This window comes from Piliocolobus tephrosceles, chromosome 2, assembly GCF_002776525.5.
Source record: "Piliocolobus tephrosceles isolate RC106 chromosome 2, ASM277652v3, whole genome shotgun sequence".
In the NCBI taxonomy this organism is placed as follows: Eukaryota; Metazoa; Chordata; class Mammalia; order Primates; family Cercopithecidae; genus Piliocolobus; species Piliocolobus tephrosceles.
Genome location: NC_045435.1, coordinates 86,399,288 through 86,418,658, shown reverse-complemented (window position 1 = coordinate 86,418,658; position 19,371 = coordinate 86,399,288). Strand labels below are relative to the sequence as shown.

The following is a 19,371-nucleotide window of genomic DNA, read 5'->3' as shown; positions in this document are numbered from 1 at the left end:
TGAGACCAGCCAGGTGTGGGGGCAGGAGCTGCAGGGGTCTGAGGAGTCAGGGGACACAGATACTGGGCTCTGGAAGGGCTGGGTTGGAGGTGAAGATGGGGCATTGCTGTTGGAGATGCTCTTGGGGCACTGTGTGGACAGCATGTTAACAGAGGTGGTGGCATGGTGAAAAGAGGCGGCCTAGCTAGTGGCTAAGAGTTCATTACTAGAGAAGGAGGAGAGCCAAGGGCTATCGGTGCCCTGGAAGGAGGATGTGAGTGGTCCTGGAGCCCTGAGCTCTGCTGCTCGGGTCTGGCAGTCTTTCAGGCCTGGGTTTAAGTTTGCGGAGATGGGGCAGTGGAGGCGGAGGCTGGGCTGAAGCCTGGGATAAAGCTTCCCCCATCCTCCATCCCAAGAGGTTGCCTACAACCCTGCGGTTGCTCGGATGGACATTCCCTCCAGCCTCTGGGAGAAGGCGACCAGCAGCTCTCAGAGCCACATCCTAGCTGTCCAGCTGTCTGGCCACCACAGGCTGGGCCGGGAGATTCGGCAGGTGGCGGGAAAGGCCTCCGAGCTGTGTTTGCCCTGGCTAGGGCCCAGGCCTAGCAACAACAAACAGTCAGCCCCTCTCCCAGCCTGGCCACAACTGGTCTGACCCAGGGACCCCACATCATACCCGCCTCTGGGCCTCCCACAGCAGCCCAGCCCAGCCAGCCTCTGCTTCCTCCAGTCTAGATTGAGGACCCCAACACCCATATCCCAGGTGACCTTGAGCCAGCCCTGGCCCCTCATGAACTGCCAGTGAGAGCCACCAGCCCTTTGCAGACAGCTCCTGTGAGCATCCAGGGTGTCTGCAGGTAGCAGGTTGAGAGGTGGGAGGCAGGCCTGAGACCCTCCTCAGCGCCTCTTCTATATGGCTCTGTCCCATGACAGATCCATGTCCTTTTGGAGGGTGGGAGTCAAAGTGAGCTCTGATCTAGCGATGATATCGGCTCCAGACGAGGAGTAAAAGGCAGCCCTTTCCCATTTTCCAGTCACCAGCAAGGCAGAAGTTCGAGTGGCTTGAGGTTTTCAGGGGGTGCCACCATCCCAGTGCTTTTCTCTCTAGCCCTACCAGCCAGAGCTGAGCCCCCTACCCCATCTCACAGCTTCCCCTCTGTCCATTCCCCTCAGGAAAAAAGACAGCCATTTCCATGTGACAGAGGGAAACTGAGGTACGCCAGGGCTTGGCTGTGGTAGTTCTGTGAGTCAGCAGGAGAGAATCCTGGAGTCCTGACTCCCAGCCCAGGGCAAGGGAGGGTCGGGTATGTCCTCTGAGGGCATTCCTCCAGCACTGGGAAGCGGGGCAGGCGTGACACAGAGAAGACCAGCTTGGATAGGAACAGCAGAGGCCGTGAGATTAATCGGATCAGAGCCAGTGGCTGAGAAGCAAGGGGCACAGCTGTTCTGAGAACCCCCCCAGTTCACCCCAAAGGTCAGCATCTCCCCCAGCTTCCTACTGGCAGAACCTGGGACCTTAACACCTACCACCCGCCTCTGAGCACCAAGGCCTTGTGTGGAAAGCAGGCAGGGGTGGGATAGGAACCCCCAGCCAAGAACGGGGCCATCCTAAAACCCCTGTCTGTCCCCAGGGCACCAAGTCCCAGCCCCCTTCTTGTGGACAGGCTGACAGCTGTCTCCTACACCTTCTAAATAAGGACGGGGGTCATGATTGGGGGGGCCCCAGATGAGGCTCAAGCAAGCCAAGCCTTACTCTTTGCCTGACCTCGCCACCCCTGCCCTCTCTGTTCCAGCCTCAGCCTCCTCTGAATATCTGGGGTGGAGACAGAATTGATACAAGAAGCCCTCCCACCCCTGGTTGGGAAGGGGGAGGCAGATAGAAGAGGTATTTTGTTGCCTGAGTGTCTCCTGGAAGTCCCTCATTCAAGCATCCCTCACTGAGGCTATGCATTGCCAGTCCTCTTGACTGAAGCTCCCCTTCTGGTTTTGAGGGGTGTGGGCAGAGCGTTTCAGGGATTAAGGTGACACCCACAGACCTCAGAGAGAATCTGCTTCGGACTGAAGCATTCCCCCCACAAGACTCAACGGAGCCCCTCCGGCAGCTCTGCTCTTCCACCTAGGGGCTCCTTAACGCTCAGGCCGCCCCTTTGCTCCCGGCCTGCCCCGGCCCCCGCCATTCCCCGACCAGCCCCTCCTCCCGCGGGCCGCCAGGGATTGGCGGGCCGGGGGCGGGCCGAGGGCGGGGCCGGGCGCCCTTCATCCCCCACGTCGCTGTTGTCGCTGTTGCAGCCCTGAGTTCAGCCGGGAGCAGAGCGGACCGCACCGGCCCGAGCGGAGCGCCGCGCGTGCCCAGCCGCGAGGCCAGGTACCGCTTCGGGTGTTCATCCTGCCGCACAGGGGAATCGGGTGGGCCGAGCGCTACTGTCCACCCTCCTTGTCCATAGCCGGGCTCTGGGCAACTCTCCTCTCCCGTCCTGACCCGGGCGGGCGCCCCAGCCTCCCGCGAGCCAAAGCCCCGCGCGCTCCAGGCGCCGGTCTTGGGGACCTGCCAGTCGGGACTCAGCGCCGAGCTTCAGCAGGGCGCTGGAGGTACCGGGAGGGACACGTCGTCGCCTTGGGGCCTCTCGGCATGGCCGGGAGGTACAGCAGGAGGTCGGCGGGCACCCGGGGCTGGGACCACAGGACGCCTTGTTGGAGGCTCGGGCGGCACGCCACAGGCTTTCTGAGGCAGGGCCCGTGGGGCGGGCTGCAGAGGGCCCGAGGTGAGGACCCAAGAGGAGCCTGGAGCAGTCCCTGGAGCGCTGCCCCGACGGGCGCCTGACAGGCAGAGCAGCCCGGCTGGCACGATGGGAATCCTGGTATATTTATCCCGGCTGCTTTGGACAAGGGCTTGAGGGCAGATCGGGCCGGGCCTCCTGAGGGGCCGCGAGGTACATGCTGGTCCCAGAGCCTGTGCCATTTGCAGAGGAGCCAGCGGCCACAGAAGGCGCAGGGCTTGCGTGGCTCCCTGACCTGTGGCTGGGGCGCCGTGCGAGCTCCTCCCAACCTGGAGCTGGGTAGGGTATAAGTCAGAGCCCGCGCAGCGCACTGCGGAGAGAAGGAACCAAGACTTGGTTTGCAAGAGCCCGCCCCCGCCCGGTTGGCCCCTTCGATTGGCCACAGCGAATGCGTGCGTTTGTTTACACCCGGGCAGGGGGAAGCCAGGGGCGGGACCTGCGGGGACCCGCCTTTTTCCCCCCACAGGGACCTGAGTCCTGAGTCCAGGTATGGGCTCCCAAACAGGTCTGAGAAAGGCTAAGTCAAAGGCTCTTGAGCCCTGAGGAACACCATGGAGGACATCCCCACTCATGCCCATCCTTCCTTCAGCCTGCCAACCCTGTCCTTTCTTCCATGACCCACTCGGGGCACAGACCTGCCCCTGGAAAACGCCCTTGGACCTTTCACCTCTTCCTGTTCTGTAAAAGGTCTGGGATGGGGCTCATTTCCTTTTGGAAAGGAAGCAAATCCCTCAGGGCTCTCAGTCTGGGGGATAGAAAGCTAAAGAGACCCAAGGATGGTTCGATTTTGAATGGGGGAAATTAGGCACAGCCAGGGTACCCTTCCTGCAAGAAGCATCACTGGTGGGAGGGTCAGGACTGGAAGACGCCAAGCCTGGCCCGTCTCTGAGAGGGCTGGAATGACTGAAACCAGAAATGGGAATCTGATTTCTTGACATTGGGAGCAGGGAGCTGAATCTCTGGGGAGGGTGGGAGTGTGTATCTCAGAATTTTGCTCTGCCTGGGCCCATGGGACCCATGTCTTCGCTGGCCTCTCAAGTCACTCTTCGTTGTGTGCTGGTTCTTTTGGCCCATGTCACAAATGGTCCCCACACCAGTCCAGGGCTCCAAGTTGCCAGATCATGACAACTGGTTGCTCCTGTTCTTGTGCCATTGCCCTAGCAAGTAGCCTTGAAGCCCTGGACAGATGGAGAAACTGAGGCACAACACGAGTACCTGGGTGGTTCATGGTCTCTGGGTTGAGTCAGGGAAGGATTTTAAGCCGAACTGGCCACACCCTGGAAGTCTGGTGTGAGGACAAGCATCCAGTTTGAGAGGGAAACATATTTGGAGGGGAGTGGTGCGGGTGGGCCACCAGGGAGGTGCAGTTTTGGCGTCTCTGTGAACAGAAAGCTGAGATGGAATGTACAGTCTATGCTATAGTAGAATTGGGACTCAGTGGGAGGATGTTCTAGTGTAGACATGGCCAGGGGCCAGGCCTCAGTTGGAGCAGGTAAGAGGGCTTGCCGAGGGCCTCGACTGCATTCCATTAATTTATTTTTATTTGTTTCATTTTTTGAGATGGGGTCTCACTCTGTTGCCCAGGCTGGAGTGCTGGACTGAAGCATGGAGTGCAGGCTGGAGTGCAGTGGCACAATCTAGCCTTACTGCAGCTGCCGCCTCCCAGGCTCAAGCAATTCTCCCATCTCAGCCTTCTGAGTAGCCAGGACCGAAAGGTGCGCAACACCAAGCCTGGATAGTTTTTTTGTATTTTTGGTAGAGGCAGAGTTTCATCATGTTGCCCAGACTGGTCTCAGACTCCTGAGCTCAAGCAGTCTGCCTGCCTTGGCCTCCCAAAGTGCTGGAATTACAAGTGTGAGCCACCGTGCCTGGCCATTCCATTCATTTAACATTTGCTAAGCACCCACTGTGTGCCCTGTGTACTCTTGTCTAGTGGGCGAAGGGTAGGCCTTTGACTCTGGGTGGTAGGACAGACATAGGAGAACAGGGTGGGGCTCTAGAGGACCAGGCGGGGCTTCTGGGGGCCAAAGGGAAGGACCAGCTGCTGGGCAGGAGGGGCTTTCCGGCCAGTGGCCTAGGGTGGCTTGGTTTTGAATTTCCGCTCTGCAGGCCACGTCCTGTACACAGCCTCTCAGCCGGCACGTCTGCACACGTGCATGGCTGCTGAGAATGGGGGTCACTCCAAATGACCATCATCTCCACATGTATTTTCCATTGCTCAGGTAGACAAGTCCTGGGTGCTGGACCAGGGATCTCTGAGCTTTCCAGTTGGGCCTGGCCTTGTGACCCTAGTGGGCTCAGCCCCACCCTCTGGGTGTCATAGCACCTGGCTGATAGGGGCATAACCTGCTCTGTGGAGACCTGGAGGCACAGCAGCAGTCTTTTTGTGGGGTCCTCCAGGGTTCTGCCTGGCCATCTTGGCAGTGTCCGTTGGGCCTACTGACCCCTCACCTGGGATCCCTGGCTCCCTCTCCCCTTCTTGCTCTTTCTGGGACTCTCTTTTTCCTCAATTGTCTCTCTTTTTTTTTTTTTTTTTTTTTTTTTGAGATAGGATCTCTCTCTGTTACCTAGGCTGGCGTGCAGTGGCGTGATCTTGGCTCACTGCAGCCTCTGCCTCCGGGATCAAGCCATTCTCCTGCCTCAGCCTCCCGAATAGCTGGGATTACGGGCACCTGCCACCATGCCTGGATAATTTTTGTATTTTTAGTAGAGATGGGGTTTCACCATGTTGGCCAGGCTGGTCTCGAACTCCTGGGCTCAGGTGATCTGCCCGTCTCAGCCTCCCAAAGTGCTGGGATTACAGGCGTGAGCCACCACGCCTGGCCTTACAACTGTCTCTTGCTGTCTCGTTGTCTGTCTCTTCCTCCATTTGACTGTCTCTGACTGGGCGCTCACTCTGTTTCTCACCTGCCTGGTTGTCTCTGTCACTCTCTGTCTCCCTGTCTGAATGTCTGTCTGCTATCTGCAAGTGATTTTTGTCTGTTTTTCTGTCTGTGTCCCTCTGTGTGCATCTGCATTTCCCCGTCTCCCTGGGCCTCTGCATCTCTGTCTGTCTGTCTGTCTCTCTGTATGGATCAGTATGCATGGATGCATGGAGCTAATGACTGTGTTTTCTCTCCCTGCTCTCTCCCTCTCTATCTCTCTTCCCTCCCTCTCCCTCTTCTTCCTGATGTTGGATGTTGCCCCTCCTCCAGGCCGACCTTGACTTTAGCCCCCCATCGGACTCTCTGATGAGTCCTGAACTGCCCGAGGCCTGTGTTTCAGCTTTCTTTGGGGCCAGAAGTCCGGCTGTCCAAATATTTGGCCGGCTCCAGGGGATTCCGGGTCAGCAGGGAGGAGAATGGGCTGGCTGGCGCAGGGGCTCCCCTGCCCCTGGGGGGCCACAGTCACGTGATGTCCTGTCCTTTGCTTCAGCTGGGCCTCGGGCTGCACGTCCTTCTCAGCAGACTGGCAATGGGGGAGATGAGGGCTGCTGTTGCTGTAGCCCACTCGTGAACCAAGAGCTTCTGGCTGCAACCTCTACGGGTGGCAGCCTGAGCAAGGAGGGTCCAGGGCTGGGTGGGAAGGGAGGCTGAGGTGCCTAAGGTTAGGCCCAGCTACAAGCATCTGTTAGAAAATGTACCCGGCCACAGGAAAGTCTACCTTCCGGCCCCAGCTGGGTCTCTCAGATCCTCCTAGACACCTCCGGATGCCCAGAACACACAGCCACAGACCCTAGATCCCAAGGCCAGGGAACTGGGGGTTGAGGATTAACGTGGCCAGTAGTTCAGTTCTCTGGGCCATCTGCCTTCCCCTGAATGTGCCCCCTCCTGCATGTCACTTCTTCAGTATTAGCCCAGTGTTGGTCACACACTGGCCACTTGCATTGTTGTGTTGTTGATGAGGAGGATGTGGCAGAGGGAGGACTAGAATCTACTGGGGTCAAAATCTGGAAACGTGGGTCTGGAGGAGGGTAAGAGGTGTCTTTTCCCTGTTCTAACATCCTCCTCCCACTTGCTTTGTCCCTAGACCCCTGACCCCAGCAATCAACTACCACTAATTCCTGTGGCTGTGCCTTGAGAACATACAGTCCAAATGTCTCCATTGGATCTGGTTCCCCCCCTTACTAACACCTTGTCCTAGGAGGGGGCATCTTCTTTCTGAAGCCTAGAGGAGCAGGTGGACAGAGGGGTAACTGTCCAGATGGGTACCAGACTTAGAAGGGGGGCACCCTGTCTCAGTCAAGGAGGGGAGTGGTAAAAATGAGCTGAGCTGGAACTGGGGGCAGCCCTCACCCCTGAGCCCCCAGGAATAATCATGAAGGACCCTCAAGCCAGGCGAGCTGTCTCTCTCCTGAGATCTTGGCGGAGGTCAGGAAGCCTGGGCCTTAGCAGTAAGCTCCAGGGGGTCTGTGCCTCCGCTGGTATAAGTGACCACCAAGGAAAAAAGAGTGTGAAGGCCTCCCTGTCACCAGCTCACTACTGCAGACCCAGACCCACTTATGTTTCTGAGCATGGGGAAGGAAAGCAAGGCTCAGAGTCCTGGGGACTCCAAGGACCTTGATCCCTGGGCAGACAGCTGTGCTTCCTGTAGCTGCTTGCATCCGCTGCCCTGAGGTGGCCTGGATTCCTGGGGCTCAAAATCTTTAATTAGCCAAACTCAACACCTGCCGAGGTGTGACTGGTGAATTCTCACCGGGTGATGTTTGCGTGGGCGGGCGTTACCTACTGCACCATCCCTGTGGCTCCTGGCCCCTCCTGGCCCTTATCTCCCAGGAAAGCAAAACAGGTCCCAGGGCAAGGGCCTGGGCCGTTGATCTACTGCCCGGGCTCACACTACATCCATGACATGCCATTCTGATGACCTGCCCAAGGCCACTATGATCTCCCCACCCTAGCGCCTGGCCACTCTCTGGGCACCCATGGCCTGCCCTGGGGATGAAGGCTTTGGGGAGGCTCCTCACTCATCCCAAACTTTGACCAAGCCTCATGGGACCCCTAGAGGATAGGGGTACACTGGGGTCCTGAGTTGGGGAGTATGCTGCCCCTAGCCACACAGTGAGGCAGGGCCAAGCCCAGCACCAGAAGGTCTACTCTGGGCTTTCAACACAGGGGATGAGGCTCTGCTGGGATCCTTTCTCATGCGGGGGCCCTTCCCTGAGTTTACCCTGACTCCTGGATACAAAGGAGCCTGGGAGGCCACAGGCCTGAGGGGTAGGAGCTGTCAAAAAAGGGCTGGCAGCCTCAGGGAATGGCTGGGGGCTCCATGCCAGGCCAGTGCTAATCCTCACCCTGGTCCCCAGCCCCCAGCCCTCCTCCCTGCCCTGGACCAAAGTCCATACTCCTGGACCTGGCCTTTACAGCTCTATCAGGTTTTTCTGTCACCACAGAACCTTCCTTCAACCCTCACAGCCTGCCTTGTACTGCACTTCAGGGCCTCTGCCTATGCTGTGCTCTCTGCCTGGTGCCCCGTTTCCTGTTTGACACCCCAGGGTGCCTACTGGAATTTTAGGACTGGCTTCATTACCTCCTCCAGGAAGTCTTCCTTGATTCCCTCATCCTCTTTTTTTTTTTTTTTTTTTTTTTTTGGAGATGGAGTTTGGCTCTTGTTGGCCAGGCTAGAATGCAATGGCACAATCTTGGCTCACTGCAACCTCCACCTCCCAGGTTCAGGGGATTCTCCTACCTCAGCCTCCCAGGTAGCTGGGATTACAGGCATGCGCCACCTCACTGGGCTAATTTTGTGTTTTTAGTAGAGACGGGGTTTTTCCATGTTGGTTAGGCTGGTCTTGAACTCCTGACCTCAGGTGATCCTACTCGCCTCGGCCTCCCAAAGTGCTGGGATTACAGGCATGAGCCACGGCGCCCAGCACCCCCATCCTCTTTTTTGAGACACAGCACTATGTGGCTTACACTGAGTTGCAGCAGGAGCTACAGGGTAGTGATGAGGGTGCTATTTGGGGGAGTTGTCTCTCAGGCTGGAGGTCACTTGAGGAGAGATATTCTAAATCCTTTCTGGGATCTCGGGCCAGCCCAAGACCCAGCAATGACTGGTCATGATTGAGTAATAGCCACCAGGCCCCAAAGGTCTAGGCCCAGCTCCTGCAGGGGGGATGGGGAACCTGGAGCTCAGACCTCAGACACCTCCCACGGCCCATGACACAGACTGTGGTCTCCCTGGAGGCAGTGCCTGGCTGCTATGGAAGAATATTAGGGCAGAGAAGTGTGTTTTGTCCAGGCTGCCAGCTCAGCACACTCTGAGGGCCTGTCCCAGCCTGCCCAGGACAGGGGGCTGAGAGAGGGCACCCCCAACTGAGTGCAGGAGGGACTCTGGAGTAGCTCTGGACGCCAGCACCGGCACCTCCATACCCAGGTGGGACCCGTGGAGGGATGCTGATGGCAAGGCTTAGGGCAGGAGCATGAGGACAGGTGGACCTAGGCAACTCTGGGGTCAGGGGAGAGGGCTCAAGGAGAGATGCTAACATTGTTAGAGTCCTGAGTAGGTGGGGCTGGGAGGAGAGGAGGTAAGATGCTGGCATCAGAAGGAGAGGCAAGTTTGAGGGATGCAAGAGTGCCATGTGTGGGGTCTCCAGGGTCCAGGTGCCAGAATCTGAACTCCAGCCTGGGGCTGCCTGGGGCAGTACAGGGAGGGAGTCCTCTGACCAGAGAGGCCAGAGGCTGCTGTGACCTCTGCAGCCTCCGGGGGCACCAGGCCTGAGGCCTGAGCCCAGCCTCTCCTGTTCACCCCTAGCCCTGAGTGCTACATTTGAGTCCCCCAGTGCTCCAGATTCAAGGGCAGACCTGAGACCATCAGGGGCTGGAGTGGGGATGGGGGGTTCAAGGCAGAATTCAGGGTTCCCCAGCAGAGAGGGCGCCATGGCTTCAGGACCAGGCTCTGGCTGTCCTGCCTGGCAGGGCTGTCCCCCTCACTGGTCTCCACTCTGGCCTCAGCTCTCCTGCTGGCCAGGCTGGCCTTCAGGGTGTCCTTACAGAACCTGGGGGCACTATGCCCAGCCACCTCTGGGTATGAGGCAGGCAATTCCTGGACCCAGTGATGGGAGAGGGGCCAGTGAGTTGTCTGGGCAGTGGGCAGGGATGGTGGGGAAAGGGGAGCCGGTTCCTTTGAGGTCCAGCAGGGCCAAGCCCTGAGAAGGGAGACTGATCTGGTGACCCAGGCTCCTCTACAGCCGGCCAAGGGCCTGAGCTCCTGGCCTGGGGCCCTAGGAAATGGGGGTCTGTTCAGAGGGTCCACTCCTGGACAGTGGGCTCCTGAGGGTTGGGGGTTCCCTGCCTGGCAGTAGAGGAGAGGCTTGGAAGAAAACATGGCCCTGAGGCCAGGACTGTGTGGAGGGTGAGGCGTGTGTGGCACAGAGAACCTGCCCTGGAGCACCCTTTTCCTGGAAGGCCCCCTGAGGGCCCTTTGCCACAGCCAGGCGGGAAGGGCCCAGGTGTCCAGCTACCCAGCACCGCCTCAGGCATCCTGGCTCCGGGGAGGGGGACGGCCTCTGCGCCTGCCGTTCCCAGCGCCAGCTCTCAGCCCACAGAGGGCTCTTTGTTCTGGCTGCCAGCAGTGCCCGCCGGGCGGCTGGGAACAGGGCCCACAGCCCTCACCCTGTCCCGAGGCCTCCAGCCGTCGGGCAGTGCCATTCTAGATTGGGCAGGAGGCCCCTGGACACAGGGTCAGTGCAGGAAACCATCTCCCAGTACTGATGTCAAGGAGGAGAAGTCTATCCCGGGTACGTACCCAGAGTGAAGTCTGGGGACCTGGGACTGAGCATCTGGGGATGCTGGTGCCACTGGGCTCTGAACTTGGGTCATCCAGATGACCCTTACTTCACAGATGGTGAAACTGAGCCCCCAAAGGCTTGCCTGGATGGGTGTGCGTGTAAGAAATGCATTATGTACTGGCTAGGGTGTCCCATCAGAACATGCTGGGAACTCAGGTGTCCGAGCTGGATCCCCCCAACAGCAGATCCCAGGGAGGCAGCAGGCAGAGCTGCATGTGCGGGTATGTCCCAAGTGACCTTCTGGGAGGTGTGCTATGGCTGTAGGCCTCGGGTAGAGGCGGGCCATAGGCCCAAGTAATTGGGCTAACCAGAGGGACTGGCTGCTCTGCAGACATCTGACTGTTGGTGTGAGACCGGTGCTCCTGGTGGTGTGCCCTGAACCATGGAGGTGCCTTTGCAGACAGAGATGGTGGAGCTGGTGCCCAATGGCAAACACTCAGAGGGGCTGCTCCCAGTCATCACCCCCATGGCAGGCAACCAGAGGTGAGTACAAGAGGGACCCAGTGCTGGCTCAAGACAGGGCAGGGCAGGGGTACAGAGCAAAGGGCTGGAGCTGAGCCACCCACCCTGACCTGTGCCTACAGGGTCGAGGACCCCACAAGGAGCTGTATTGAGGGCAAGAGTTTCCTACAGAAAAGTCCCAGCAAGGAGCCACACTTCACTGACGTGAGCAGGGCAGCAACGGGTTGTTGGGGGACACTGTGGGGAACTTGGATGCAGTAATGAGGTGGTCTCTGGCAGCAGTGGGAGGCTGAGGGACAGTCAGGGGGAATGCCGCGATGCCCCTGTCCCTTGCTGACTCCTCCCACCCTTTCCCATCCCATTCTGGTGCCTGCAGTTCGAGGGGAAGACATCATTTGGGATGTCAGTGTTCAACCTCAGCAATGCCATCATGGGCAGCGGCATCCTGGGACTCGCCTATGCCATGGCCAATACGGGCATTATCCTTTTCCTGTGAGTGCCCTCAGAGAACCTTCTAAAGATAGGGGCCCTAAGCAAGTCACCAATCATGACCTCCCAGGACCCGCCAGTTCCCTGTCCTAGCACCCAGGCTGCAGTGGGTGGGCACTTCTTACACTAACAAACCATGGCTGAAAAAAATATCCACAGCCAAACAAATATACCTCACTGCCCAGTAAACCAACTGAGGTCACAACACAGGCCAGTCTTACAGGCCAGAGACTGTCCTTCTGCCGCCTTACACATGATAGCCAAGCCCCATGGCCAGGCTTTGTGTGGGCACATGTGTCCTTTGCCTGGGGGCTCTGTCCTGAAGCCAGAATGGAAAACATGTTTGTTTCAAGGACTCGAGAGGAGAAGGTGCTCAGAGGGCAGTCACAGGGACACTCTTGACCCAGAGGGCCCCTTCTGGGGTGTGTCCCACCCTGGATCAAACAGGGTGGTGTTCATCACCCTGGGGCCTGCTGAGCTTGCATCCATACCTGTTGGAAGTCCAGACACCCAGGTCACAGACCCTTCACCCCCAGGCCTCTCAGAGCCCCTCACCCTCTGCCAGCTAGGGTAGCCCCCAGTGGCCTTTTTCTTCCATCTTCCCATGTGTCCCCAGGTTCCTGTTGACAGCTGTCGCCTTGCTCTCCAGCTACTCCATCCACCTGCTACTCAAGTCCTCAGGGGTCGTGGGTGAGCTTCACACCAGCCTGGAATGGGTGGGAGCTGGTGGGTAAACTGGGGCAAGTTCCTGACTTCTTGACCCTGCTTCTGCAGGCATCCGTGCCTATGAGCAGCTGGGCTACCGTGCCTTTGGGACCCCAGGAAAGCTGGCAGCAGCCCTGGCCATCACACTCCAGAACATCGGAGGTGAGAGCAGTGGGCAGGGGCAGGCAGTAGGCAAGCGGACGGCCCCGAAAGCTGGCCAGTTGGGCTGACCCCAGCGCCTGCTCACCCCTCTCCCCACAGCCATGTCCAGCTACCTGTACATCATCAAGTCTGAGCTGCCACTTGTCATACAGACCTTCCTGAACCTGGAGGAGAAAACCTCGTGAGCCCTGGAGTGGGGAGGGGAGGAGAGGGGTGCGGTGCAATGAGGAGGGGTGGGGTAGGGGGCTGGGTGAGGGTGGGGGTGCCAGGCTGGGCTAGTGGGAGAGACAAGACAAAGCAGACAAGAAGCTGGTGGAGGTGGGAGAGTTGCCAGCAGAGCCAGCATTCAGTTCACACTCACTTGGGAAGCACCTAGGGGACGCCCCCTCCAGAAGGGGTATGTGGGGCTAGGGGCAGGGTGCAGCTGAGAAAGCTGGGCCCCTCCTCACCCCGAACCCAGCCTGTGAGCGTGGGAGGCTCAAGCTTAGCTCTAAGCACCTGCTATTCCTGACCATGGGGTTGCCCCCCCACCAAGAGATTAAGCCCAGGTGTCCCAGTTGCCTATCACTTTAACCAGGATTGACTGGGCATCAAACGTGTTTTGTGGGACAGAGGGGACACAGTCAGGCCCTGCTCTTGTCAGCCCAGCCGAGCAAGCAGAGGGGCTGGGAGGTTGAGAGTAGCTCCGGCAAGAGGGAGAGCCGGAATTCTGCCCCTAGGGCCCTGGGCCTTTCCCAAGGAGTTGACCTCCGGGCTTGCCTTTGAGGACGGTCCTGGCCCTTATCTCCTTGTTTCCCTGTGCCCCATATCCATTCCTGGTGGGTTAGAGGAGGGAGCAGGATGAGGCAATGCCAAGATGCCAGAAGGAACCGCAAGGGATACAGGTTATTGCAAGTGCCTGAAACCCCCGTGGAAAACACCACCTCCCTCTAGAACCAGGTCCCTTCCTCCCACCCACCTCCATCCAAAGGCTGGGCCCAGACCTGTGTGTCCTGAGAAAAGCAACAGCAGTGCCTATAATAGAGAGGGTCCTGAGCATGAGCTGTGTGCCAGGCTGGAACCTTAGTTCTCACGTCACCCTGAAGGAGAGTACTGAGGGCACGCCCTTTTTTTTTCTTTCTTTGTCTCGCTCTTTTGCCCAGGCTGGAGTACAGTGGTGCAATCTTCGGCTCACTGCAACCTCTGCCTCCTGGGTTCATGCGATTCTCCTGCCTCAGCCTCCTGAGTAGCTGGGATTATAGGCTCCTGCCACCATGCCCAGCTAATTTTTTTTGTATTTTTAGTAGAGAGGGGATTTCACCATGTTGGTCAGGCTGGTCTCAAACTCCTGACCTGATGATCCACCCACCTTGGCCTCCCAAAGTGCTGGGATTACAGGTGTGAGGCACCACGCCCGGCCGGGCACGCCCATTTTGCAGATGGGGAAAGTGAGACTCAGAGCTGTGGACAAACATTCTTCAGATGTCACTCACTGGCACCACTGGTAACTCCAGCAGAGGGAGGCAGGGGCTCCATCCCAGGCTGAATGGATTCTGATCCTGGCTCCTGATTCCTGTCCCTGCAGGGACTGGTACATAAATGGGAACTACCTGGTGATCCTTGTGTCTGTCATCATCATTCTGCCCCTGGCACTGATGCGGCAGCTTGGTGAGTGTGGAAGGGTCAGAGCCTTGGAAGGGATGTTGGAGGAGTATACCATGGGAGGGGCCCCAGGTCTCAGAGTGCCCCCTCCACTTTGCAGGCTACCTGGGCTACTCCAGCGGCTTCTCTCTTAGCTGCATGGTGTTCTTCCTAATTGCAGTGAGTCATCTTCCATGTTGGCTGAGAAAGCGGGCAGCGGGTCTCTCGGGGGAGTTCCCTGTCATCAGGAGGGGGCATGTGTCTCTGGGAAGCCTGGGCCAGAAGGCAGCTCCGCCAGTCCTGATCTAGATGTGGCTTCATGGTAACTTCCCAGGCAGCTCAGTCTGCCTCTAACACCCTCATCTCTCCCCACTCCAGGTCATCTACAAAAAGTTCCACGTGCCCTGCCCACTGCCCCCCAACTTCAACAACACCGCAGGCAACTTCAGCCACATGGAGGTGGTGAAGGAGAAGGTGCAGCTGCAGATCGAGCCCGAGGCTGCAGCCTTCTGCACTCCCAGTTACTTCACGCTCAACTCACAGGTTCTGACAGGTCAGAGCGGGGCGGGGGCCCAGTGAGAGTGGGGGACTGCCTTGACACAGCCTCATGTTTCCCCAGACAGCATACACCATCCCCATCATGGCCTTTGCCTTCGTCTGCCACCCCGAGGTGCTGCCCATCTATACCGAGCTCAAGGAGTAGGTATCTGTGGCTGGCAGCGGGGGCGGGGCTGCCCTGAGCTGGTTTGGGGAGAATGGATGTGGTCCTGAATGTGGAGAGGGGAGTGACAGGAGCCAAGTCACTTTATCTAAGATCTCCGGGGCAGCCATGAGAGGCGATTATGAGCAAGAAGGAGACTCCCTCAGCTGCTGAATGGTGAAAGTGTGGTGCCAGAGAGGGCTTGGGGCACATGGGGGTCTCCCAATGTTACCCAGCTTGTCATCAACACCCATCCCCCACTTCCCCACAGCCCCTCCAAGAAGAAGATGCAGCACATCTCCAACCTGTCCATCGCCGTCATGTACATCATGTACTTCCTGGCTGCCCTCTTTGGCTACCTCACCTTCTATGGTATGGTGGCACTGGTGGGCAGAGGCCTAGGCCAGGCTGGGGGGAAGGGGCTGGTTGTGGCCATGGTGCCCTCCATACCGAGGCGTGTGGTGCCTGGCTGTTCCTTGCTGCTGTGGAGGTGAGTCTACATGCCAATCCCCACAGTGTTGGGGTCCCCCAGGCAGCTCAGATCCCACCTCCTTCCCGGGGCCACCTGCTGACCACCCTCCCTGCCTGCCACAGATGGGGTGGAGTCAGAGCTGCTGCACACCTACAGTAAGGTGGACTCATTTGACGTGCTGATCCTGTGTGTGCGTGTAGCCGTGCTGACAGCAGTCACGCTCACAGTGCCCATCGTTCTGTTCCCGGTGAGCTGGTGGGCAGGTGGCCAGACCAGTGGCGGGAGGGGCTGATGGGGCCAACAGGCTGATTATTCTTCCCACCTGTCCCCCAGGTGCGCCGCGCCATCCAGCAGATGCTGTTTCCGAACCAGGAGTTCAGCTGGCTGCGGCACGTGCTTATTGCTGTTGGCCTGCTCACTTGTATCAACCTGCTGGTCATCTTTGCCCCCAACATCCTGGGCATCTTTGGGGTCATCGGTGAGGGTCTGGCCCTGCTGTGGAAGCAGGGTATTGCCCCAGAGGAATTCACCTCTGCAAATCCTGGCAGATTCCTGAGCTTACACCCTACATTAAGTGGAGTGGCCATGTGCACAGTTTGGCCTCCCATCTGAGCTTTTGTCCATAGGCTATTCTAATCCCTTTTCGGGACTCAGAGTCACTGAGTCAGTCCCCCATGCTGGAGGACAGGGGTGGACCCCAGGGATCAGAGGCCTCCTCAAAGGATCTCACTGGGTCTTGTCCACATTTCACATGTCAGGAAACTAAAGTTCAGAGTGATTAAAGGAGCAGCAGGGCCACACAGCTGGTGCATAGGAGCCTTGGGCTTGATTCAGCCCCAGGATCACTGCACTCCAAGTTTGGCGTTCCATCCACTGCCACATTCCAGATGGGGCTCTCAGCTGGTAGAGCAGACAATTCTGAAATATCTTTGGGGTGACCCAACTCAGAGGACTAACAAACTCTGCCAGGACTGACAGACAGACCTGGGGGCTGAGTATCATGGATATCACGGACAGCACTCTTCGTTCTCTATGTCCAAAATCTAACTCGAAATGAATTAAGCAGAAAGGAATTCACTGGCTCAAATAACAGAGAAGCCTTCAAGTATAGCTGTACCCTGGAGCCCAATACCCTTAAGCCCTCATCTCTCTCCATCTCTTGAGTTGCCTTTCCTCAATGCTAGCTTCACTGGCTGACATTCTCCTGACACTGACATCACCAGCCTTCTATCCTCATGGATAGAGAACAAGGGGGAGAGGCTGATGGGCTAGAATCAGGCAGAGCTCTCCAGTGGTCTTGACATGAAACTCTCTCAATAAGGAGTGTTTGATTTCATTGAAAAGTCCACCTCCAAACCTTAGTCAGTAGGAGGATATGAGCCAGCAGTGGCCATGTCTTGTTCTTTGCAGGTGCCACATCTGCCCCATGCCTCATCTTCATCTTCCCTGCCATCTTCTACTTCCGAATCATGCCCACGGAGAAGGAGCCTGCGAGATCCACCCCCAAAATCCTGGTGCGAGGGGCCTGGAGGCCGGTAGGCTGGTATGGGGCTAAGGGAACTGCCCTGACCTTGGACCTGACCCTGACTTCTGATCTCACAGGCCCTGTGTTTTGCTGTGCTTGGCTTCTTGCTGATGACCATGAGCTTGAGCTTCATCATCATTGACTGGGCCTCAGGGACCAGCCGGCATGGAGGAAACCACTAGGGTGACCCTCATGCTCTTCTGTCTACTCACCCTAGCAGCCCTGCCCAGACTCTTCAGCCCCTGTTCCCATCCAGTGGCCAGTCGGGGGAGGAGAAAGACGCGATTAACACTGTGGCATTCAGCCAGGCCCCATGTCCTCTCTGTGGAAGGTTTTTGTTCAAGAGCCAGGACCAAGGCCCTTGGGCCACTACCCTGCTAGGCTCCAGAGCAGCAGGGGCTTCTTGAACTGGGAGCAGGGTGGGGCTGTCGCCTTAGATCCCACCCAAGCCCCTCATTCCCTCCTTGCACAGATGCATACACTGGGGCCCAGCAGCTGCCTCCTGAGGAGATACAGCCTGTAGAAACATACAGAGCTGGAATCGGCCTAGAGCCATTCCCCTACCCTGCTGCTAGGCCACGGTCTGTGCCCTGGAGCCTCATCTCCCCAGCCCATTTGTTTTCCCCCCTTTTATTCCCTAGGCCCTTTTCAGACACTTGGGCCCTTGGATACTCTTCTCCCATCACCCTTCACAGGATGACACCCTCCCATACCCCATAGCTGGGGCCAGCAGGTTCTGCTGAGGGTGGGGCTGGTGTAGCTGTCCCCAAGAGACCCCTGCCCTGTCCCTTCACCAGTCCTGGGGAGGCTGGGACTCCCCCTGCCACAAGCCTGGGCCACAGCTCACATTCCACTGCTGGGAGAAGAGACAGGCCGAGGCCCAGAGTGGCCTGCCCCCGGGAGCCAAAGACCCCAGTGGCCACACTGGGACAGGGTGGGGAGGCTGGCAGCCCTCTTTTATAAATATTATACATAAGACCAGCTGTGTTTTCTATTCTTGGTCTCCATGGTCCCTGGATTCCTGGAAAGTGAGGTAGGGGCCAGAACATGGATGGTGATGGAGGGCCCCCGTCTCTTTGTCTGGGATGAGGGTGGGGACAGGGCAAGTCCCCCACCCACCCCACCCCCTGCCTCCCAAACTAACCAGTGGCACACTCAGACCCAGCTCTGGGCCTGGGCCAGGCTCAGCACAGACCTGCTTTCTCACGGGGTGAGGTGGGGAGGAATTAATGAGGCCCCAGGAAGTGGGACAGAGAGAGGCCTCCGGAAGGAGGCAACGTGAGGTGCATCCCCAGCAGCTTCAGGGAGGGTCTGAGCTGGGGGCAGCTGAGCCCTGAGGGAGCCCCAGGAAGGGCCCCCTTCCCTCCCCTAGCTCCCAGGCTGCCATGTCAACTCTCTGTCAATGCCCTGAGTCTGGGGACAAAAGTCCAGGAATCCTGTGCCCTGTTGGGCTGATCTTTTTATTAACAGTAAAATCCACTGTGAATAAAGTGGGTTAGTAGTCCCTGTGTGGGGGGCCCCAAATGGCAAAGGGAGGTGGGAGTCCAAGGTAGGGCAGGGGCTGCAAGGAAGCAGGATAGCCCCAGGTGTCTTGGCCCCAGTGGGACTGGGAAGCTGCCCACTGCCTTGAGCAGGCCTGAACCAGCTGAGACCCAGTGGGATAGAGCTGCGCAGGCCTTGGCACCAAACCCTCATTAAGAGAGACCCTGCACCAGGCTAGGCCGCTGGGGAAAGGACAGCAGGAAAGATCCAGTTTGAATTTGCAAGGCAGCTGCCAGCTCGGGAAAATCCTGAAGAAAGAACTTCCTCAAGCCGATGGCTGCTAGGCCCACAGCAGTGCCAGCTCAGCAGAGGGGAGCTTCCTGAGTCCCATTCCCATCAGGCCCAGGCATCTGACTCCAGGCTGGGGACTCACCCAGCAGCCCTGTGGCCCCAGGAAAGAGCTGGACACTGGCCTAGAGGTGGATGCAGCACAGGGTGTTCTGATGAGAGGGGCTGCCCTCTAGAGGTCTCAATGGGGCCATAACCCTGCCTGGAACCCTTGGTTCCTAGGCAGTGGGGGACAATGAAGGGCAAGTCCATCCTGCAGGCAGACCTGGGGGTCTTTTCTTGTACTCCCTCCATCCAAAGAAGGCTGCAGGTCAGAGCAGCAGCAGGACACCACGTCTGGCTCAGGCCCCACAGACCAGGTGAATATGCTAAAGGTAGCACCCTCTGCGCACACACATACACACAACTGGTGCGGGGAAGGAGCCTGGGCCCTGGCCCAAGAGGCCATCTCTGCTTGCCCAGTCAGGTCTCCTCCAGCCTGACAGTGGGCAGCAGGCTCCAGCAAGGAGGAGGCAGGTAACGTGGCCACTACACTAGATTCAAGAGCCAAGTGTCCACATGACTGTTTGAAAATGAGTATCGCCAGTAATGGTGGCTCACGCCTGTAATCCCAGCACTTTGGGAGGCCAAGACGGGTGGATCACGAGGTCAGGAAATCAAGACCATCCTGGCTAACACGGTGAAACCCCGTCTCTACTAAAAATACAAAAAATTAGCCAGGCGTGGTGGCAGGCACCTGTAGTCCCAGCTACACGGAAGGCTGAGGCAGGAGAATGGCGTGAACCTGGGAGTCGGTCGGAACTTGCAGTGAGTTGAGATGGCGCCACTGCACTCCAGCCTGGGTGACAGAGCAAGACTCCGTCTCAAAAAAAAAAAAAAAAAAAA

The 19,371-nt window shown here is 58.1% G+C and overlaps 1 protein-coding gene across 1 annotated transcript; it reads left to right on the top strand.

The window, feature by feature from the left end:
* Nucleotides 1-2,241: 2,241 nt before the first annotated feature.
* Nucleotides 2,242-18,146, top strand: SLC38A3 (solute carrier family 38 member 3). The gene is made up of 16 exons (XM_023231680.2): nt 2,242-2,344; nt 10,853-11,004; nt 11,106-11,187; nt 11,360-11,475; nt 12,089-12,162; nt 12,247-12,339; nt 12,439-12,520; nt 13,904-13,986; nt 14,081-14,139; nt 14,338-14,502; nt 14,579-14,658; nt 14,931-15,031; nt 15,254-15,378; nt 15,465-15,609; nt 16,542-16,645; nt 16,734-18,146. Exons 2-16 carry the CDS (start codon nt 10,904-10,906, stop codon nt 16,836-16,838), a joined length of 1,515 nt encoding a protein of 504 aa, XP_023087448.1. The 5' UTR covers nt 2,242-2,344; nt 10,853-10,903; the 3' UTR covers nt 16,839-18,146.
* Nucleotides 18,147-19,371: the final 1,225 nt, after the last annotated feature.